General features: G+C 44.7%; 1 protein-coding gene across 1 annotated transcript in view; it reads right to left on the minus strand.

Annotated features, from left to right (window-relative positions):
• The window catches only part of Neurl4 (neuralized E3 ubiquitin protein ligase 4), a 37742-nt gene that overhangs the window by 13595 nt on the left and 344 nt on the right, over positions 1–23803 (minus strand). The window contains 19 exon segments of the mRNA XM_077654751.1: positions 101–259; positions 784–951; positions 2036–2149; positions 2693–2791; positions 4241–4444; positions 4880–5019; positions 6791–6937; positions 7318–7487; positions 11639–11717; positions 12430–12708; positions 12993–13155; positions 13645–13912; positions 14419–14518; positions 15339–15555; positions 16154–16242; positions 17398–17509; positions 18409–18545; positions 18548–18631; positions 19493–19841. Coding sequence (XP_077510877.1) covers positions 101–259; positions 784–951; positions 2036–2149; positions 2693–2791; positions 4241–4444; positions 4880–5019; positions 6791–6937; positions 7318–7487; positions 11639–11717; positions 12430–12708; positions 12993–13155; positions 13645–13912; positions 14419–14518; positions 15339–15555; positions 16154–16242; positions 17398–17509; positions 18409–18545; positions 18548–18631; positions 19493–19841 — 3078 coding nt within the window.

Consider the following 23803-nt stretch of genomic DNA (forward strand, 5'->3'; position numbering starts at 1 on the left):
CCCAATTGAAACAAACGAAACTGATAAGTGGTGCACAGAACTGGCAGAGTTGCAAGATGCACGAGAGGTGCAAGTTATGCAATCTATTGGTAGTGCTTGCCTTGGTTCCGTTGTGGTAGACTGAGTCACCGGAGATCACCCAGGCTAGCCTCCGCAGGCCGAGGGCACTCAGTGGGAACTGAAGTTTCTCGGGGTTTTCCCCGACAACGCCCACTTGCAGAGAGGAACACCACTTGCTGTTCAGTCGGTCGATCCGAACCTGAGAACGAGAAGTAAGTGCATACAGCACCACACAAAAGAAATGCCTTTCCCAGTTTCCCTTGCTTCCAGGTTGGGTTACAGTGCACAAAGCCGACTTGAATTTTCCTTATTTATCAGTGTGACGGACGATGGACTACTGCTACTACTTCTAAGCAAAGTAGTTCTCTCTTCACTAGCTCAACACAGGTATGAGACATGATTTCTGCAAAACCAGCATTGATTTTCACATTAAAATTGAAGAACAAACTTTCCAGCTGAAATGTCCTGCATTCACTGTGGCAGAGTAGGCATTACGCAGTAATGTTAGCCAAATCTGGTACAAAAGGGGCAGAGAAACACAGGGAAGTAAGGAATTGTTCTTTGTCTATGAAATCGGATTCTCGAGTCTGATCTGACAATTCTGCACCACATGGTATCTTAAGCACAAGGATAAAAAAGAAAAAGCATGGCCACTATAAAAACGTCGAAGTAAAGGGCAATGGGGTGACAACTGCATGGCACTCAGGCTCCAAGCATGCCCACCTGGAAGAGCTGACACCGTGGAAGAGGCTTCGTGGAGAGAAGCAGGCCGTGGCCGTAGCCGGTCGTGCGGCAAGCACCCAAACTGCCCGCACGCAGACGCACGTTGCGACCATGTTGCTCGTGGAACTCCTGTCCCACCCTCTCTTTGCTCGGCGTGCCCTGGCTCGGCTGCCATGTGCAATTGCAACAAGAAACAAACTAATGAGAGGAAACCAGTAGAGAAACAGCAACAAGCAGCAAGCTAGGATGCAACTCAACAGCTCAGTTAAAGGAATGACTGTACCGAGCACTGTGAACTCTACTGAATTTAAGTGCATCCAGCATAGGATGAAAAGATGAAAAGAACAAACTGCTGAATGTGCCGCTGTCAACCGATCCATTCCATCAATGAGCTTGGCCTTCTCAGCCTGTTCTGCGACACTGGAATGTGCAGCTAAAGCCTAATTCACTACCCACACATAAAATTTCACATTAAAAAGCCGTCACAATATTTCTATCCTGCATGAATCTGTTGGAACAAGCTTCTGCAAATATGTTTAACATAGCATTCTAACTTGAACTAAAACGTGCTGGTATTTATTGAAAACAGTTTTTTTTTTTAAACACACACTACAAGAGATACTGGTTCCTGTGCCAAATGAGAAGCATTTTGCCCACAGTTGGCCACATGTTATTATACAGGAAAGCATGTGTGAGCAACTTCTGCACATATCACACTGCATGAAGCATATACTTCTGCTTACACGAAATGATGAATGCAAAAAGGATAAACTTCCAGCGGAGCAAGCGTGTCACACTGCTCGGAGCAGAAATTCCTGGCATTGCTGTCATTAGGGGACCTTACTGGCTCTGGAGATGTGCCGAAGAACCTTCATGTCCTTATATCCAGGATACGCATGCAATGAAATCATGTCTGCATGCACAAACATTTCACAGGTTACCCCACACATATTCTGCTAAATGGTTAAACGAGGTCTGTTGCACAAATAAAACTGTAAATAGCACATCTATGAATATTATCACGAAGATTCATAATGCAAAAATGTTATAGCATTGCAGTGGTGAAGAAAATACATGGTGGAAAGAGAGAGAGAGAGAAAGCTGCATGGATTGAACCTGGATACTTGCAAGTACCAAAAATGGAACTTGTGACATACTAGGATTTAACAGAACCCAGTCTGTGTTGTCTTTGTTCTGACCCTTGCGCCCGTCACAATGTTTTGTTAAGTTCAAGCACTGTTCAATATCCCACCTCGGCACAGTCGAAGTAGTTGGTGGCCGCCGAGTGCGTGGCGGGGACTATGCTGCTACTGCAGAGGGACACAGACTCCAGCATCCCGTACAGGTCAAGTACAGCATACAGCACCTGTTAGTAACACAATGGGTGCAGCAAGGAACTGTGAAACCAAGTTAACAGGAAGCATTTAGCGCTGATGGTCAAGTTAAGTGCATCAACAAGACACAAACGCTTTTTCCTCCCTCCAAGTGCAAAGATAGTGAGGAAAGTAAGCCACATGTGTTTGCTTCCCACAAACTTAACCTTTGTGACAGGCAACACAGCTATCATTTGTAACAAGACAGCACTGGGGTGCTGCTATCACCAGTGCACTATCAAGAGAGCACAATGGTGTTATCTTAACTGCTAGCCAGATAGCACATATGAGTTCAACTACTTCAACTTTTTGCTTTAAACAAGTTCTGACAGTGCTGGGGAGAACATCATTGCAGCATAAAAAGATAATGTAAGCAGCGGGGGGGGGGGGGGGGGTGGGGGGGGGGGGGGGGGGAGGCAACTGATAGCACAGCGGAGGGCTGCCTGCATCAATTAGAAATACAACTCAATATTATATTACATGCGAGATATGTGCTGTGTTTATTGCGCTGTACTAAGGAGTGAAACAATATAGACCTTTGGCAAATTGGAGGCCGCCGGACCAAGGTCTTCTCCATTGAGATGAACACGGAGGGTGCCATCGAAGCAGTGCTGCACTCCAATTCGCTCGCCAGCCTTGAAGACGGAAAGAATACTATTAGTGGCCATGCTTACAGAATGAGCAAAACTTAACATCCTCTATGAATATACCTGCATGCCACAGCAATATACGGAGAAAGTTAGAAAACACCATGTTTACGCCAGTTACACATCTTGGCGCACAGCCTATTCATGCAGAAGTCGGAAGCAAATCGGGTGAGGAAAGGAACCTCAAGCTCAAATGCATACAGTGAGGCACATTTGATTTCTGCTAAGTGATCAGGTTTTACATTCAGCTAAATTAAAATGCAGTAAATGAGCGCAAGCACAATGGCATGCGCACCTGCAAGCAAAAACAAACATGACCTGCCATCCTGGCAGGTCCCAATTCTGTACGTCTACGTATTCACAGCAACTGAAAGCCACAAACAAAGCGATCTTGTGACTGTGTCACAACACAGCAAGGTTTCCATTTTCGCTATATGCCATCTCAAAAGACTATGACAGTGATGTAAAAGCTTTGCCTGTCTCTGACCAAAGGGAAACAAGTGGGCTGGCTGAAATGCGCTTGTTTGAACCTCGTCATTTGCTTATGCACTGCTCATGCCATCTGTGGACAGACTGATAGGTGGTGATTATGCCTGAGACATATCGTTGTTAATGTTAAGTGAAAAAAATCTTGATGGTACGGACCCTAAGGATCGCGAAAACTATATGTCATCCTAAAATTCGTATCATCCAAAGTCAACAAAATCAGACCGCAGAAGCACAGGAAATGCATTCACGCAGATCTGTTTGCAGCTGACGGCATTTATTTATGGCCTTCTTGCTGCTCATTACATACAGCACGACTGGTGATAGCCCAGGAATTTTATGAATTTGCATCATCCTGAAATTTGTGTCAACCATGATAACATCACTGAGATTAAACTGCAGAAGAAAAACAACACTTCTTATCAATAGCAATTCACAGATAGATGCATCTGGAGGGTATGATACTTCGCTGCACTACCACAGTGGTGGCCTAGTGGTCTGAGCATCCGCCTCGCATGCGGGAGGTGCGGGGTTCGATTCCCAGTGCCGCCGGGTGCCCACCGGTGATACAATGGGTACATGCTTTCCCCTGGTCTGGTGCTCGGCTTATTTAGGGTGAAATGCTTGGGAAATGGGTCTCTGACCCCACCTTGAGAAAATGCAAAATACCTTGTGTCATGGCGCTCTTTGGCCTCAGATGCCCTCGTGCCATAAAAATCCATCGTCATCACCCTGCACTGTGACACAGCTAAGCCTCATATCTGTCGGAGCTGCGACGTATGCGGTGTGTGTTGTGTGTGCGCATATGTGTGCAGTAAGAATTAACGGTATGCGTTACAGGTCAAGTGCAAGTGCACAGTCAAAAACGCAGCATCATGTTCAGCTGCCATTACTTTTCTCCATGATGGAACATGGTGCAGTAGCAGCGCAGTTCGACAGGTCAGAGCTCACCGAAAGCCGATGTAGGGACGGCCCGTAGTTGTCTTTGAGGAGGATCCCATTGTGGAAGACACGTGAGCCGACCACTAGCCACGACTGGTGGCCTGGAAGACGAAGTGCCGTTGGAGGCAGCGGTACACCGGGCTCGGGCGCAAATGTCGTCAGGCCTAGGACCAGTGCTCCTGCCCAGACTGAGCTCACTTGCTCCACTTGTACCTAGTAAAAGACAGAAAATGCGGGGCTAAAATTAGCAGCAAAGGTAAAATACGCTGCAATGGCTAGCTCAAAGTCACCTGGAATTGAACAGAGAAATCCAGCTGTTTTATGTCTGAAATTATTAACATACTCTTACTGTAACACCTGTAACTGCATTTTTCTGTGGTATAACAGCCTTCCATGTCGAGTTTCTAGTCCACAAGTAACATGTTCAACTTTGCTACTTCTAACCTTCCTCAGTGCCGCTCTAACAGCTTTGATGATAAAAAGATCTACAGTTTGGACATTTTTGTACCACGACGTCCTGCTCCTTATCAGTTGAGAAGTGCATCCTCTAAACCCCTCTCGCTTAAAAGGAGCACTAGAAGCTTGGTAATTTGAAATTTTTTTTTAGTCATCAACTATAATTTACTAGAGGTGAACTTTGTTGCACACCTCAAAGAGTTCCTCCAGTTCCAACGGGGCAGCGCTGAACACAAGCGCATGATTGAAGCCAGCAGAGCGGCAGGCCACCTTGTTGTTATTCCGAAGAAGCACATTCTTCCCACAGCATGCGTTGAACTGGTGGTTTACAGCTGCGATAAAAAGAGAAAAGGGGCAGGCATATGAAAATTACTGTAAATCAATACAAGCACTGTCAATGGCACAAATATTTTGCAAAAAAACTTGTGTTGCAAAAAAAGCACACGTGCAAATGTGCCAAATGTGCCTCAGACTGATTAGTGGCATTGCGTTTCTACGTGATCAAAATCAGTGCAAATTTTAGGTTTCGTTTTTAAATGGCAGACTGGCACACTGTATAACAAAGGTGAAGAATTCATGCCACAGGTTATGAGGACAAAAAAGATTTAGTAACTGTACCACACTCAGTAGCCACAAAAGCTGCATCATTAGAGAAGGGATGGAATGAAGATGGCCTGTTCATTACTCCATGCAATACATATGTGTCTTTCACAAAATTTGTGTCTTTCATATTATAGGAGGTATTCACCCAAGCCATAGCAGTCGCGATTTTGGGGTCCATGCAGCACGGCGAAAGACTGTGTCTAATTGGGCTTATCCACCCCTCCGGCCTACACTGCTGAAGCTGGTCGTTGAACATCAAAATGGCCCTCACAACCATGGAGGTTAGGCGCGCGTTTTTTTTTTTTCGCAAGGTTAAAAAACACACAGGATGGTGACGAGTGTGTAATGCATAATGCGAATGTTTAAACCTTAGCTTACAGCACACAACGTCTTGGCGCTCTGCCAATTTCGCCTTACCCCTCTGGCAGGAGCTGTCCTCAAAATATAAACAAACAAGTGGTGATCTTATAAGTAGTGGGGGGGGGGCAGCATCTTGGGGCACTGCCATGGCCTGCACTGTAAATGGTGAAAACTGAGGAACCCGCTACAAATAGATAAAGGCTGAAAAAAGAAAAAGTAAATTCTGGAGGACAAAAGTGGGGGGCGGGTTCATTACGCCAGCATATACGGTACCTCCTAGATTGTGTTATTTTGTTGTGCAGCAACAATTTTGCATTGTTCAGAAGTCCTGCTTGAACCACCTTGCAAGGGTTGCCTGGGCCTCGTCAAGCTGTTTGATTTCAGCTTTTAGCCCCGATAACCAGCCAGAATGTCTGGTAAATAAAGTTCAATGTCAAAGAAAGAAGAGAGAAAGACTTGCGATAGTGTAAGACTTTGAATTTTGAACCCCTGGAATTAAACAAGCACTGACATTGCAGAGCAAGTGGCCATCTTTTGTGCTCACATCCATCACAATAACATCCATGATAGCAGCAGCATCATTCACAAGAATTCTTAGTTGGGTGCACAAAAAGTAAAAAATTATGGGAGCACTTAATCATCATTATGTGATGACAATGCATTAGCATTGCGTCTTCATCTTGCTTGAAGAGCTAAGGTTGGCAGCTTAGCACAATAATCAGTGAAAGCTGATAGGCAGTGGCTGATTGGCTCTCCTCCTTCCACAGAAGATGCCTGGCAGGTTGTTTCCGTGGCGACCACCCTCAGGTTGTGCATTCCTCTGCTTGTGTCAGAACCTTCTCCATCCACAGTAGCCACCCTATTGGGTTCTTCCTGTGTACCTTTCAGCCTCTCCCCCTTTCTGCTACAGTGGAGAGAGGGTTTTCTCTCCTTCCACCTTGCCACCTGCCAGCCGTAGCCAATGGTTGGCAGGTGGTGTACCCAACAATACAATGTCGGACGCCGCTTCTTCTTCAGGGTGTGGCTTCTAAGGGCAATGCTTTTAAAAAAGAATGCTCAGGAAGTTTGTCCGAACTATCTCCCTTCTTGTTGCGCTACACAAAGGGTCACAAGAAGCAGCCAAGCAATCCAGGTACGTACAGACACTGTGGGCAGGTGTGATGCTTGCTCTGGTGGCCTCTGGACTGGCGACCTTGGCAGGCAGGGCTGCCGGTGGCGAGATTCGCTGCTGTGGAACAATGGAGACCTGGGCGCACTGGCCGTACAGGTCTACCACAGCCCACACGCCTAGAATTCAGTCACACAGGTCAACCAGAGGCATGCAAAAGCACTGCATGCCCTGTCTATGTACAGCTCTACCACTTCCCTCAAAGTATCTGCACCCTTTTTCTACGCTCTCCTACAACATAAAACGTGCAATTTTCAGCTCTTATACTACTTCCGATTTACTACGATGAGTACTTTAATAAGACCTCGCCAAACTACCATTTACGCACTTGTAAAGCAATTGCATGTCTTCAAAACATATGAAACAGTGCTTCTTGGGTTCCTCAAGTTTAACCAGGGATGAGTAAGTAAGAACATTTCTTTTCTTTGCAATGTATTTTTTTCTGGCATCCAACACAAACTACATATCAAGACAGTAAGCATCCAAAAGAGCAGCTCACGTGATGGAATGTTTCTGCATGCAATTCCCTGGTCCTCGCCGTTGACAAAGTAGTGCAGGCAGCCATCAGAGTCGCGCATCATCCCCACACGACTTCCGACACCCAGCTGGTCCAGGTCACACTTGTAGCCATTTCGGACGGTGTTGCCATTGCGCATAATGGCCGAACCACTGCACAAATTGCACAATTCACATAACATCAGTGGCAGGCTTTGTTTCTAAAACGTGAAGTGGAACTCTGCACAAGGCATTAGTAGCCGTCATACCATCATACAGAAATGGAGAAAAGACAATACACAGTAGCCGAACAATTTTTTTTGGAGTCCGGTAATTCAGACTTGCATTATATTGGACTTTACTGAAGAACCGTCATGCGCTTCACTGGAACATGTACATATTCAAGATCACTATTTCGGACTCTACAGACTTAAAAGTTCAATTTTTTGGACTGAAATAGATGCCAGTAATACCCTTCAGGGTCCAAAGGTTACAGATTTCTTATCTGACATAGGTGCGAGTGAACAGTGTTGCCATAAAGAGCAGAGTCTGTCACCATCATCATTGCCATGGAAGGCATTATCCTTGATTCACATGGATTCAATCCCATATATGTTAATGGCAGACTCTTCGTTCCTATTGAGGTGGTTTACAAAGAAGATGAGCAATACTGGGTGTGCAATCACGTCGATAACAAAACAGTGGTCATGTCTGCGTGACTGAGATGACGCTGCCACCTCTGGTGTTGGGATGTGGTGTTAGGTAAGTGGGGCCAGACGCTCGCTTCCTCCCACGAGTTACTTTTCAGCATGCGCAATTGTTGCTGCACCGAAAACAGACTCTGCCCTTGCCCAGCGCATTGAGGAGCGTATGTTGCGGTGCGCTAGCGTGGAATTGGTTCGTGGCATGATATGCGACTGCGCCACGCAGTTTGCTATTACTGACATAAGATATGCTGCAGATAAGCACAGTGTGAACCTGGAAAAACCATGGCTCTGACTCAGATACGGGATAATATCGCAAGCACTGACATTGGAAATGGCAAAATTCTCATATAAAGTGAATTTAAGGGGGGACACTGCTCTTTGGGATGAAAAAAATTGTGAAAAAAAATAGATTGAAAATTACATTTTCGAAATCTACAGCTAATATTCCTTAAATTCACCAGGTTTCCAGTGCTGTGGTTCAGTATTTTCGGCACTGGATAAATTTATAACATCCCTGCGAGCTCAATTCCACGCGAAAACAACGCTTTCTGTCGCGGCGCACAGCTCTTCTTCCATGCGTGCGATCGCAGCCATCTTGATGTCGTTGGAAAGAGCGGCTTTTCTTCTTCAATTTCCCACCACAAATGCCTCCGCCGGTTTACTGGTGATATCTAAATCCCTGCACAAAGAAAAGTCCCAACGCGCGGCCCTATTCGTCGAGTAAGCACACATGACCAAAAAGTGCGCTGTTATTGGCTGTGCAAGTCTCTCGTCGTCTACTCCACTCTGCAAGCAACGCAACAACGCATCTCTTAGTTCTTTGTGACAAGTGTGCGACAATGTCCGATCCAACAGGGAAGTTCGCCATGAGGCACAAGTTCAGCAAAAGAAAGAAGCGATTTGTTTATAACTTCTAGAAGCGCGCCATCCCTTCGGAGGGCATCGAGAACAGTCCGCCGCCAATGACAAGCGATGCCGAAGCTGCCAACAGTGCTGGAGTAGGCCTAGCCAGCTTGACAAGTCAAAAGGTCTCTTCGATTTGGCTGCACTTTCTGCACTAGTTCAAGAAGTGCAGCATTTTCGCATTCGTTTTGCCAGTGCAGCATGCGCCCGCTGCAATTCTGTCTTTGTTTTGCAAAAGAGCCACACTAGTGCAGCACGAGTTCTTGGCTGGCTTGCACTCTCCCAAGTGGAAGTGCAGCTATAGTGCAGCAATATGGCGGCGCCCATGTGTAGATCGGTGAAGCGAAGAAGATATGACAGTATTCTCTAAATGAAATAATGACAGTTCTCTAAGTTCTCTCCTGAGAGGAGGAGGTGAGGAACTGTTCATGGCGTCTTAATTGTAAATCGAAGCGGTAAAGTCCAACGTCATGGGCAGCATTTCAGCGCATATTCGTAACTTGTCTGCATGTTACAGGCAACGACTGTTTTTCCTTCTTGGAACGACTATTTCTTGGGGCTGGTTCACGGCAACACTTCCTTGGGATTTCCTGCTTGAAAAATTCTTAACGTGATTGGGGATTTTGGCGCCCATTGATATCGGCGGCATGCAGTTGGCTGTAATTTGGTAGAGTCGCCAAGGCTAGCAGACGACCAGGCCTGCACTCGACCATTATTTTTTGGAAGCAGCCACTGCCAAGCTGCACTTGAACTGATGCTGCACACTGGCGGCACCACGGAACTCCACGGAACTACTGCAGTGAGTGCAGCCAAATCGAAGAGACCTTTCGACTCGTCAATGAGCTGGCTAGGCCTACTTCAGCACTGTCGGCAGCTTCCGCATCACTTGCTGTTGGCGGCAGACTGTTCTCGATGCCCTCCGAAGGAATGGCACGATTCTGGAAGTTATAAACAAATCGCTTCTTTCTTTTGCTGAACTAAAGTGTTGCGAACAGCGGCCGCGTTCAACATGACACTGCAATGTTGCAGAGTGCGGATTTGGTGGAGAGGGAAGTTTAAACTCAAGAAAAACTTCAAGTTCTTACTTCAACTCCTGCAACAACGTGAAAGCTGGATTTTCTCACTAGCACTGACGACGATGCGGCCGCGCCAGCCGACATCGAGATGAGCTTCGTTGTCATAAACTTGGGCTCCGTGAACGCGATGATGTCGTGCGTGAAGTCCAAAGTGTGCGGCGGTAGCGTCACCATAGGCAGAGGTGAACGAGAATATGGCCTCACCATAAAGATTGTTACCAGGTGCGTCACCTGCGGTGATGTGGCGTTGGCGTCGAGATCGTCCCGCGTGAACGGCTACCAGAAGGCCAAACCATTTGCTGTGAGCAATCTTGCTGCGCGTGCGATGCAAGCCACTGGGAATTGGCAAACGGCGCTAAATGATGTTTTTGCCACGATTAACATTTCCTTCCGCGACCTTCACACCAAAATATAGCAGAGGTACATGAAGACGAAGTTTGCGCTCTTGGTGGCTCTTGCTGCCGAGAAGCAGATGACTCTGTGAGCGCAATTGGTTCGGGAACCTATAACGACTTGAAGCTTGGGAAAGCATCATTTGAGTGGCCATAGTCAGACTGGCTACATTGCTGGTGTGGCTTTTAGCTACATAGGATGCAAAGTATGGCACTATTTTTTCTGCATTTTTGATTAAAAGTAGGTTTATTTCTTTTTCTCATTTTCTCAAAACACATATTTCTGACTTGCTCATTTGCAGAAGCGATATCTCGGCCTTCAAGGCAGGTAGGACCATAATTTTTGTTGTGGCATGTAGCTAGGAGTGCAAAACACACAATGTTAGGAACAGATTTTGCAATTTAGGTTTTAAAAATTAGCAGCTCTGCTCTAGGCCAGACAACAGAGTACCACATTTGGAACAGTGAACTTCGGATTGCTGCAGCATCGCCAAGGACCCCGGAACGGGGAGGGCAAAGGGCGGTTGCCCCCCTAACATTTTTCCAGGGGGGCAGCGCCCCCTCGTTAGTGGGCGCGAGTCAGCCGCTTAAACAGTTTCTTTTGGAAGCCTTCTCATTGTCTTCCTGACTGCTGGAGTGTCGTCACCACAACATGACAGTTTGCATCAACCTTTGAACATTGCAAAACACACACACACGCGCGTACACGCACACACACACACACACAATTTATTATGTAAATAAGCGTTAAATAAATAAATAACAAAACAGCTCGAAGTCGCCCCCCCCCCCACTCAAAAGAAAGTTCTGGAGTGCCTGAGCATCGCTAATACTTGTTACATCAAAAAAGTACTGCTAACATTGTATTCCTTATGGTTTCTATAGTACCTAACCCAATGTTAATAACAATTTCTGTAGTGCAGTTATTTTTAGATTGTTTCTGCAAATTACGAACCAGTAATGTCATTTATCTTCGTAACTAAATTGGTCGATTGAAAAAAAATCTAGATATTTGAAACCGGTGCAAGAAACTGAATAAGAATAGTGAATTTCATCAAATTTGGTCAGAAAATGAAAAAAATAGCCTTAAGACCGCCTTAAGCAAAGTGGTTCTTTTTAAGTGCACAGATTCGTCAGACTATTAGATTATTCAGAACATTTTTCAGCAGCCACCAAGTCTGAAAAATTGGTCACTGAGTGTACATATCTTAAGTGTACATATCCTGCAGTGATGTTAGTGTGCTTACCTCAACATCCATGTATCATGAGTGATGTCAGTCATTGTGCTGGGGAATTCGAGTTCCTCAGGTCTAATGGATGTAACACCTGCACAGTTATGAACAAGCAAGAGTTAAATAAAAGTGAAATTATACTGCCACTTCAATGTTTTCACAAATGTGCTAAAGGTGAAAGAGTTTTGTCTGAGCAGTCAAGAAGGGGCTGTTAGACTAGAGCCAGATGACAGACAGCAAAAGGTCATTGCAGCACAACTAATGTAAGCCTGTACAATGTTTACTCTATTTTAAAGTGCTGCTACCGAAAAAAAGCATTGTTTATGAATATTTGCCCATAAGGCAATGAGTGTCACATGAAAAGAATTGCAAACTCACGAAGTAATAATAATAAGCATTTATAAACACTCTCCATACACTTTTTGCCGTAGCGATACACATCAGTCTAGTTAGCAGTCCATCGCATCTACATTCACTGATGGCCGCTGAGGTGGAAAAAATGCGGCTCCAAAGATGATCCAATGTTTCTGGTTAGACTTGTACATACAAGCAGTTTTTATTGCATGCTTTATCAGATGCAATAGCTGTTTGGATACGCATTCTACGACCAAAGGAGGCAGACTAAACATTTCAGATATAAAACTTCGAAAATTTACAGTGCTCATCATGACGTGCTCAAAGTGAAATGTCTTACAATATATACAGTGCTTTGAAACCTGAAAGGGGTCCTAGAAACTGTGGATATCCATTTCTTTCAAGTGGGTTCACAGAACCTGCTCTAACGTTATCCACCGCATTCAACTCACCAGCTTCGATGGATCCTGACCAGCGGTCGACCATCTGGTCAATGACCACCTCAAAGAGCTGGTTGTCGGTGAGGGGCTGGTTGCTGACCACAATGGCAAAGTTGAACTCGCCGTGGGCGTTTGGCCGCACCGCCGTAAGACCATTGTTGAGGACACGCGCATTGCGCCCATGCCTCTTGCTGAAACGGACCTCTGCGACCAGCGGTTCGCCAGCCGACAAGGCCAGAGACGGAGAGGGTACTGCTGACAAGAGCTCTGGTATGGGTGCAGCCTCTGATCCTGCAGGATATGAACGAGATATTGTGCCAGCTGCCTGCTATTCACACACTTTCACAGGTTTCGTCCTTGAGTCATGCAAAGGCATCTGAGAGGGGCAGGAGATGACGCTGTCAAGCCTCTACAAAACAGTAGGCTACTTTGATATGAGGAAAATTAGGAGCAAAAGGAATCAACAAAAGTTAAAAGATCGTGTTTTGCATATATACAAAAAAAAAAAAAGGTTTCATACCATGGCGCAATAAATTCCTTAAACACACCGATCACATGACTGTGGCTGCACTCACCTGAGTGGTCAACCACAGAGGCCTGAGCGGCTTGCCCGTAGAGGTCGATGACACCATACACACGGGCTGGTACGTTGCGGGCAGCCACACCCTGGTCCACTCCGTTGATGTAGAAGTGCAGGTTGCCCTCTGAAGTTCGCTTTACACCCACTTTGTCACCAACCTGAGAACAAAGGTTGATTGATGCATGACCTCCATCTTTGCTTTGCCTGCTCAACAGCCACAAGCCTCTTGTAGGTGAGCCATGCACGTGACTAGCCAACACCAGCATGCAATAGCTACGGAAGCTCCAGCACAACCTGACCTGTCTCTGGATACCTATCTCAAGCTTGTTTTTGCAAGTTTCCCTCTCTTTTTCAACCTGACTTTTCAACAAGATCACAACCATATTAAAACAAGACAGCTGGTAAATGGCATGGTAGATGACATGTTGGCTTACAAACCATACACATGTTCTCAGTTTTGAGGAATAGTAATTTAGCAATATTTAAGCAATTAAGCACATGGCGTAATTCACACCTGATTTCACAGATGATTTCACGAGCACCCTTGCACAAAGCTTGGTCCAAGCTGGTGCAAAGGACTGCCAAGTGCTATCCCATTTAAAATATCAGCATTTTAGTCTAAGATGCCATAGCTAGCACTTCCATACCTGCAGGGTGTCCAGGTTTTGGCAGTAGTCCTTGATGACTTCTGTGCCATTGTGCATGACACCACATCCAGTCATGACCCAGGTGCCCGACCGGACGTTGGTCATGGTGGTGGGGAACTCGAGGAGGTGCGGTGGGAACATGGTCACCCCAATGTCGATGGAGCCGGTCCACTTCGACACCTGCTGCTCCAAGACCACCTCGAACAGCTCGTCTGGCCGCAGCGCACGGTTGGTCAGAACAACAGCATTGTTGAAGCCGTCCAGGGCACTGAAAGAAGGCAAGAGGGATGGAAAGACAGAGAGAGAAACATTAAGACGGGATATTTGCACCAGAAACCTGCTAGCAAGGAACAGCACGGACTAGCCATTCAGACAGTATTGTTATATTTTTGTGCACATGCATTGGTGAGAAACTGTTCTGAGAAACTGTGCTGCTACTGCAGAGAGCAAGGTTTGCTTCTTCTGTCATGCTTTACTGCCATCCTGCCCTGTGCTGCCATCATTTTTTTCATTTTTTCAACCTGTGAATGCCCATATTGCATGCGAGAATAACATGGAACAACATATCATATGGGAATGCAATACATGGAAGGGGAATTTTAGTGAAACCGGGATCCTGCAGCGTAACGCCTGGAAATATGAATCAACTGGGGATCACGTCGCTGGGATTCCACTAAATTTACACATAGAACACTACCTTTGTCTGAAAAATGCCATCAATTCACATGTGATCTCTTGGGAGTGCAAAAAAGCCTGCTGATTCAACAAACTAACCTGGGTCTTCTAGCGGTGCGACCATCGTTGATAACCACCGCTCGTCCACCACAGCGTGGGTGAAACAGCAACCTCTCAGTCTCCCGGTCGTTTGTGTCATCTGTAAAACACAGTGCCAATGAAGCTAAAAATGTCCCCAGACTTGTCCTAACGCACCAGATAAGGCTTCTTGACTCAAACTTCTTCAGAAAAAAATAAATAAGTTTTGAAGCATTCTCAATGCTATGACTCTCGTAACAAGTTCCATGACACAGACATACTTACAAAAGCACATTTTTACGCAAAAAAAAAATTGTCGGTTCCAACTGAGACAATCTCACTGTTATGCCAAGCAACACTAATTAATTATTGTTACAGGAGTGCAATGAGGATCTTTATAATGGCACCTTACTTCAACCACAGAGGAAATAAACAAGATCTCCGAAGTGTTCATAAAAATGTCAGTTGTTTCAGATGCACAACAGAGGCATTTTTTCAACTTCATCTGTGCAGGGTTTCAAGAAAAACATTAAAAAATTTTTTGTTACCAAAGTTTGGAGAGAACTCTGAGCTTATTTCTTGACAAATGTCTTAAAATGCATTTATTTCTGTGAGTGCATGCATACATGTAGCATAAAAAAAAAAAAGAAGTCTGAGGCATGTTCACAGCCTTTCAGTGCTTTTATCAAAAGTCGGACCACTCCGTAAATGTCTAGAACAGTCTTCAAACACTCTAGTGGATTTTCTACAATAGTTGTTGCACTGTGAAGAAGCACAGAGTAATGAGGGTGGTCTTTCTAAAGCCACAAAGCACCGGAACGTTGCAGACACTTCACTATCCACCTCACTCACTGGCCTAGTCAAGCATGAAGTGGCCATGACACTTCTCACAAACACTCCCGATGATAATACACCAAGTCTAGGAAAGTGACTAAACTGACCTTTGATGGCTTTGCTCTCATCACTGGGAGATGCCACCTGCCGGTGGCAACTATCCGTGTGGTCAAGCAGGGTGACTTTGACAGTCATACCGTAGAGGTCAACCACTCCATACACGACAGGTGGCACATTCCCCGATGCCACACCCTGGTCCATGCCGTTGATGTAGTAGTGCAGGTTGCCATTCGACTTCCGCACAACTCCTATCCTGTCTCCTTCCTGCAGCGATCCCATGAGAAACCAGGGGCAGCTCACTGTTATCCCACACTTGGTCTCGCAAAAGCATGCCATACAAACACCCGGCTAAATGCAATTATCAGTGGATTACTTACAAGAACACTGAAGGAATAGCTAGGTGCAAATTACGAATCTGTATCATGGGCTTTCTGTTCAACAAGAAGTACAAGGCAACAGACATTTTCAAGACGACCTCACATAGCCATACTGATCACTGGACAGTTAGTGGTTGCCCGGGCAAGAAAGTGTAATGTGAATGGCAGTGTCAGCTATGTATGTTTTCAGCATCCCAGCGAACGAGTCTTCTACTCTGCAATGCAACCGAAGAATAGGTAGACGCAGCCACATTGCAATTCCAGTGCTGTGTGCACCTCATCAGCGCGCTTCTGGTGAATGCTTCCTGCTTGAATCACAGCTTACACACAGCCACCAAATCCCTTACTCCCAACAACTGAAAACATAAGCAGGCAAACAAGCAAAAAGACTGCTGGCAGATTCCCTGCAGCATCAAAGAAAAATGTATCAGTGGCAGTAAAATACTAGAATCAGTCAGTGCAAGTGCCAGGCAGTGACCACTCACATGGAGTTCATCCAGGTTGTAGTTGCCGTACTCCCTTCGGCTGCCTTTGCCGTTTGTGAGAATCCCTGAGCCACTCATCATTATTGTACCTGGCGTAGGAACCAAAAAGTAATTTTAAACCACAGGCAATAGCACTATAAAGGCAAACCCATTATATTACTTGTCTTTTTCTTCTTGTTTTAAAATTTGGTGGGTAAAACGAAGCACTGCTTACCGAATTGAAGATAAGAAACTAAATTTTTTCTGAAAACATTTACAAAGATAGGGCTTTGTTTTCTTTCAGTTATTTTTATGGATGAAAGGAATCAACTACAAGCAATTGTTTTATCATCTCAAATTTCTTTGTCATTTAATTTTCATTTCTAGTAATTTTTTTTTTGCACTCATCAAGTACAGCATTCAAAGCATTTCTCTGACACTTTTAGACCTCCCCCACACTTCCACATGCTCGAACAATGAACAACTTCTTTCTACATCACCACTGTCATTTGCAATAAGCAAACACCATTAAAGAGCATTCACTGTAGACTAGGGTGGTACTCGGCATAATTAACTACACCAAGACATGTTAACACTAATGCTCTAGGGGCTCTGTTCTAAAAACACTGCTCAGGCTCATCCATGCCTTGGGTGATAAGAGGGCTTTACAATCACCAACACTCAAGCCAATCTCTGTGAAATGGGCTTAACATAGCAGTTAGCTTCTCCCTTTGGTCTGGCAACTGATGTGAGCAAGATGGCTTATTGGTTACAATTCAGCTTTTATCCAATTTGTACAAAGCTTACAGAAGGTGGAAAAAGGTGGAAAAGAAAAATCATGTTGCACTCAAAAAACAAGGGACCCCATATTATACTGATACCCGAAAATAATTTTGACTACACACAGGCCGTCAAAAAGTTCTTTGTCGTTGTTATCAGGGGAAAAGGCAAGTGTTCCAACCAACACGAGACTACAAAAAAATATCGACTCCAGCATCATCCCAGAATGCCTGCCTCTCCCCATAAAGACATATAAACTATGCCGCTAAAAACCAAAACTGAAACACACCTGCATGCACAACTGTCTGACAAAGCTCTGAATGAAACAACAATCATGCTGCACACCAGACAGAGAGTCTGGTTTATCAGCAACTCCTTGAGTTTCAAAGCACAGCACCTCCACAGTGACAGACTCATTACTTATCAGTATGTACTAAATTCTCTTGGGAGATTCAAGGAGAAGTTCTAGAACTGTTGCCACTGACCTGAGCGCATGTTTGTCATGGTTGCAGGAAACTCAAGAGTGTCGGGACTGTGGGTGGTGACGCCGAGCTCGATAGAGCCTGACCATTTGTTCACCAGCTCGTCGATTCGTAGCTGCACAGAAGAGAGCAACTGCTTGAAGTGGAAAACGTTTCAATGCAGGGCAGAACGAACTAAAGAACGCCTTCAAGAGAAATCAGAGAAATAAAAGAGCACTGTTACACATAGCTGACAGAGACCACATGATGAAAGCACGAAATACCTACAGATCAGTTCAGCCACAGTTTAAATCAAAGCAGGCGTCACATTTAAAGCATGAAATTATTTTTCCATTTCAAAAATGATTTTGGATAACCTTTCAATATGTGTCAAAATAACAGGAAGAAAACCTCCAATTTTTATATGAAAATACGAAGAGAAAGAAACATCTAGAGACTCTCCCTTCCAGCTCCTTTAATGAATGATGCATCTTTCAAGCCCGTGAGCACGACTACCAGACTAAGTCACATACCATATTAACCTCTGTTTTTTTCTATTATATGAAAAGTATCTTTTCTTCCAAAAACTGCAGACTTACTGAAAATAAAAAGAACACAGAAAATACCAGTTTTCTTTTTTCTTGTTTTCCTGTTTTCTGTTCCTCAAAAAATAATGCCCACCTTCCATTCTTCGCATATTAGGTTCAATTTATGCGACGGGCTGCTGCACAGCCCTTTTAGTTTACCCACCAACCACAGCGTGGTCCATTAGCAGGAAACCATTCCATTCACAGCTAATCTATATGCAATATGATTTGATGATAATTGTGTTTTATCTCATCCCCTCCCCCAGTGCAGAGGGGCAGGCCAAATAAGCATCACTCAGGGCCATTTCTGTTTTTCTCTACAAATAAACTTCTCTGTCTTGTTGATGGTGAGTGGCACGATGTTTGGTCCACAATTAAAAACTGTGATTCAATGAAATGTGCAAAGTGGCCTTTGAGATTGCCGAGATAAAAAGGTGCTCAAGCCCACCTCAAACCACTCGTCATCCCTTAGCGACCTGTGAGTCATGACGACCCCATTGTTAAATTCATCAGCAGGTCGCCGCCGTTCTGCTGTTCGGTTGTCATTGGAAAGCTGAACCAACGTCCCGCATCGTGTGTGAAACGGAGAGGATCATCCATTGGAGGTGGGCGGGCAACTGCTCCCAGACTGGCTACGTTTTCACAACTGATATTATCGCTGGCTGACTCGGCTGTAAGAAAATAAAAAGAAAAGCAATGTTCTTGACAAAATAGGCGCAACATAATCAAACACCTGAGTGGCAATGTCACAGAAAATGCTTCGATATTCAATGCTCTCGCATCTTTCTCCAGCGTGGGTGCGAGCAATAGAAAATTCCAAACATTGTGCACCCCGGAAAAGCTCTCGGAAATGTTGCCTATAAGCAATCGGTGAATCGTGTCACCACACTTTTGTAAATTCAAGCTCTTCACTTCACAGCCAACCTAGTTTCTCTGCATTTACTTTTTCGCTCATGACAGAGTTGACTGCTGACAGGTGCTCACTGCTCAGCACTGGCTCAGCGTTGACTCCTGATACTATGACTGTTGACCAACTGCTGCTTTACACTGCCCCACAAAAAGTAAACGCTGCAGCAAAAACCAAAATGAAATGATTCTCTAGAAACAGGTCCTCCTAAGCCACAATGCAAGGTCTGGAATGTAGCTCTCTCAAATGGGAAATGGACAAGCTGCTGACGCCTTCACCATACTATCAAGCTGAATTCAAACACTGCTATCTGCTAATCCTTCGGTGTGTGGCATGAGATGACAGTTATTTCATTGGCACATGAATATAAAACTCTCAAGAACAATGAAGCATGAATCACTCCAGTTCCTCACTACAGCTGAACACAGAGGAAAAAAATTGTATTGTGTTCACAGGTAAAGCTCACATTTCATTCCAGCCTGATAGCAGCCTGATAGCAGAAGTATGGTGTAGCAGTAGCATTACATTTGTGTCGTATGTTTCTAATGAGCGCATGCTAATAGGAACAATACGAATGTCAACCGAAAAGAAGCTGGTGAAACACACGGCTTGCCAGCCAACTCACGTGATTCCAAGCTGTCCACGACAGATACCTGGGCACACTTCCCATACAGGTCAACCACTGCGTACACTTGTGGAGGGATTTGGCTCGCAGCCACACCTTGGCTGCGGCCATTGACAAAAAACTTGAGCTCGCCACTTGAGGTACGCATGACACCGACACGGTCACCCTCGCCCAGCTGGTCAAGGTCGGTGCCGTACTCTTCGACCAGCGTCTTGCCATCCTGGAGAACGCCCGTGCCAGACATGACCCAGGAGCCCTCACGGAGGTTGGTGGCACTCGACGGAAAGGTTAGCGTGCCGGGGTCCAGAGCTGTCACACCAATCTCGATGGAACCACTCCATGTTGACACCTGCACCGTGAATACCAGATTACAGAGCAAGGGCCCTCAATCTCTTTAGCTTTGGGGGAACCCAGACTGCTTTCGGAAGGCGCTCAGGAAACCCCTGTATCTCAGCTTCTGTCCCTTCCCCCCAAAATACATGCAAAAACGAGCATGCAGAACTTACAGGCCTTAAAGAATGCCTAAATCCAATAATGATGACTCGCTGTACAGTGACACCGTCTGCTATTAACAACTGCAATGGGTGCAAATAAGAGTGGGCAAAAGCAAAAATGGGTGAGGCAGGGTGGTTAAGGCACGCATTAAATCAGGTGCTCAGGGAACCCAAAGGTTTCACTGAACCAGTTTGAGAATCGCTGTTATAGGTTAATGTAACCACTGGAGCAAGGTTCAGCAGTGTACCTGTCATTTTTTATACAACCCAGATGCAGAGAAATACAAATAAGTGTATTCAGAGCTACAAATGGCAGCACATATTCACGACGCCCTGATGATCAAGAGCGGTGGATTGTGGGTGCACACTATCACATCATTCTCAGCTACACCCATGGTGCTGCCCTGTACGGTTACTGCAACTACCATTTCCCCTCTTGTTTTTTCATTTACGTCCTGTTGCCCTATGACCCCGTTACCACCTTCTTTTTTTCCAATTAAAGCTCCGCCACACCCATCCACAATGCTCCTTGGGCTCCTTTTTCTGCCAGCATTCAACATGTAAGCATACATGAGAGAAGGTCTCCACATGTAAACGCTGAATGGGTGAGGTCTTGGATGTGCCGAGATCAGTAAATGCCTGCTTAACCAACCCAAGTTACTGAACTGCACTATAACTGATCACCTGTCTTAATTTCAGTGCTGACCAGAATAGGTGAGTAGGGTGCATGTTAAACATTGCAAAGTCTAGGAATGGTATGACAGCAAAGAAGTACAATAGTTAATAGGAGACATATACTTACATGCGATCCCTGAGTAATAATAATAATTGGTTTTTGGGGAAAAGAAATGGCGCAGTATCTGTCTCATATAACCTTGGACACCTGAACCACTGAACCACGCCATAAGAGAAGGGATAAAGGAGGGAGTGAAAGAAAGAGGTGCCGTTGTGGAGGGCTCCGGAATAATTTCGACCATATGGGGATCTTTAACGTGCACTGACATCGCACAGCACAGGGGCGCCTTAGCGTTTTGCCTCCATAAAAACGTAGCCGCCGCGGTCCGGTTCGAACCTGGGAACTCTGGAACAGTTGCCGAGCGCCCTAACCACTGAGCCACTGCGGCGGGTGCGATCCCTGAGACAAATACATTTTACCTGAGTTCTCACTTTTTTTTTTGTAGAATGCGTATTATTCACACTTCTGTCCCTCTTTATACCACATTCAAATAACAATAAAGACAATAAGACTTTTAACTGCCATTGCCAGAGCTAATAGTTCAGTAGCTACAGCTATTCCACAGCGGAATACACTTACAATCACATGTTATTTTAGACAAAGCTCAACCTGTACCAGAGTGGTTGACTTCAGTTTTATTTGTTTTTCAAAGGAAACAGTAAATATGGCGAAAACGAAGTTATGTTTCATTCAGGGAGAGAAACATGAAACTGGACAGTAATTTCTTCCTTACATTTGAAGGTGCTCGTCTCCACTAAAGAAAATTCAATAAAATTATTAGGTTATATGTTCGAAGAACATCTTTGGACCACAAAGATTACAGTTGTCCAAAGATCGTTTGCTGTCTCTGGTTGATTTAACAAATTTAGGACACTTAACAGAGCAGTTAAAATTGCAAATTTATTACTCGCTTCTACATTCTTGCTTGTGCTTACATAATATAGCATATGCTAACATATGATAAAACAACCACCACAAACCAACAAATCAGAAAAAAAAAACATATTGTAGAGGAGGGCCGTTCATACTGTAGGAAGCCTGCCTGTTACTAAGTGCATGTCCAACATTTTCTTAATATAAATTGTTAACAATTGAAAAGTTACAAAAATATTCATGACATTCAGGAACAGTCCCTCATTTGTACAGCTTACAATTTCTTATGCCAGAAACACTAAGTTTGTAAGCTCCTTACTGATTATGGCTTTCAAAAGCTCAGATATCAAGCGCCAAATTTATCAGACCCTTACTGCGGAATTCTAGAATAAGAGCTTGAAAAGAACAGACAAAGCAAGCTTGCTAGACTTACTTCCCTGAACTCCAGCTCAACAATGTCCTACATATAAACTGACTTTCCCTTTCTTCGATTTCCTATTTATGTTTAAAGTTTATATCTTGCAGATTTAGGGCAAAACAAAAAAGAAAATCTGCAACATGCATGCTAACCAGAACAGAAAACTGGGCGAGTTGGAATGTATTCATATTTAAGCAGCGCGAAACACAGGACAAGAGGAAGAAACACGAGACGAGACGACACGAGCGCTATTGTCTAGAGTGCTCGTGTCGTCTCGCGTTTCTTCCTCTTGTCCTGTGTTTCGCGCTGCTTAAAGATGAATGCTAACTAACTAGCCAATATGACAGAGTGTTGAGTTTACTTGTTCATCCTAGTACACCATAATTTTTCTTTTAATGTTGTACACTTTTGTTCAGTTACGTGGTCTACAAACCTACTGTTTCTTTCGTATTATGCTGCATATATATGTGCACCTTTATATTCTTCAAACTTTCATGTTTTGAGCTGTGTTCAGTGTTCTTTGTTGCTTTGTTTTTTTCTACTGTAAAGGGCTTGTTACAGTATTCTATTGGAGCACATTCTGATGCCTTCCTTCTTTCCCTTCCAATAAATCATGATGCAAAGGTTACAGACGACAGCCACCATACTCATCAGACATGTTAATTTTTGGTCACTACATATTTGACCACGGTCAAATTAATGCAGCTGGGCTAGGTATGCAGTACATTAAGCATTATGTTAGTAATTGCTGCATGTTTGAGAAAGCTCTACAGGAGCTCTGATAGTCCCACATCTGAAATTTTTTATACGAGCACCTTCACACCTGCGGATATCTGAATAACGCTCCTTCGACACCAGTTCAGCAAATAAACTACTCTGGTGGTTCAGTGGCTAAGGTGCTCCTTTGTGGGGCACCGGGTTATAGTTGCAATTGCTAAAATGGTAGGCTTACTTCATCTCAGTACAATCTAAAAAATCTGCTTGATCAGAGAGATTTGTTGACATTTGATGGTCATGCCACATAATCCATGTGTTGCGACGGAACGTGATCCAGCGCTTCTAAATTTTTAGAATGAAAACAGCATTGCCAGGCCCTTAAACAAACACTTATAAACGTTTCTAAACTGTGCTAGCAGAACGAAGCACGGATATGCCGATGTGGATGTGCTACAACTTATTCCCTTCCAGGAAACACTTTTACACAAAAGCGATTTGAGCTCTACTAAACAAGCAAATTAAGCATCTCAAGGAACGCACGCGGCGCTGTCCCGAATAAAACAAAAAGAAAGAAATGCAGCACGGCTGTTAGCGCTAGCAGAAAGCGGCAAGCGATTGTCGCCGCTGGCGATGCTACCGGGCTGGTTTCCCCACAACTGCGTCCACAAGCAATCTGCGGAAAGCGATCGTAATCACGCCACACGCAGCTTACATCTAGACGTTCGCCTAATCACACTTCCGATATGTTTCTACGGTATCAACGTAAACTGCGCAACGTAACAACGTAATACAACTTGGCGCGATCGAAACCGGTACCACCATCAACGCTTTTAGTTTCGAAAAGCAAGGTCTCACTGGTCGGTGCGCAGCAAGATGGGTGACGTCGTAGAACATGTGTCAAAAAATTGGACCAAAAACAAAGAATGTCGGTGCAATAAATCATCAGGAAGTGTCCAAGAAAGTGTGAAGTTATCGAACCAACTTCGCTACTCAAGTCAGGGGAACAGAGAAGCGGCAAACAGTTTCAAACGGCAGTAGTTTAATCGCCTCGGCTCGTCAAGGCTGTTGTAAGC

Source organism: Amblyomma americanum, chromosome 2, assembly GCF_052857255.1.
Source record: "Amblyomma americanum isolate KBUSLIRL-KWMA chromosome 2, ASM5285725v1, whole genome shotgun sequence".
NCBI lineage: Eukaryota > Metazoa > Arthropoda > Arachnida > Ixodida > Ixodidae > Amblyomma > Amblyomma americanum.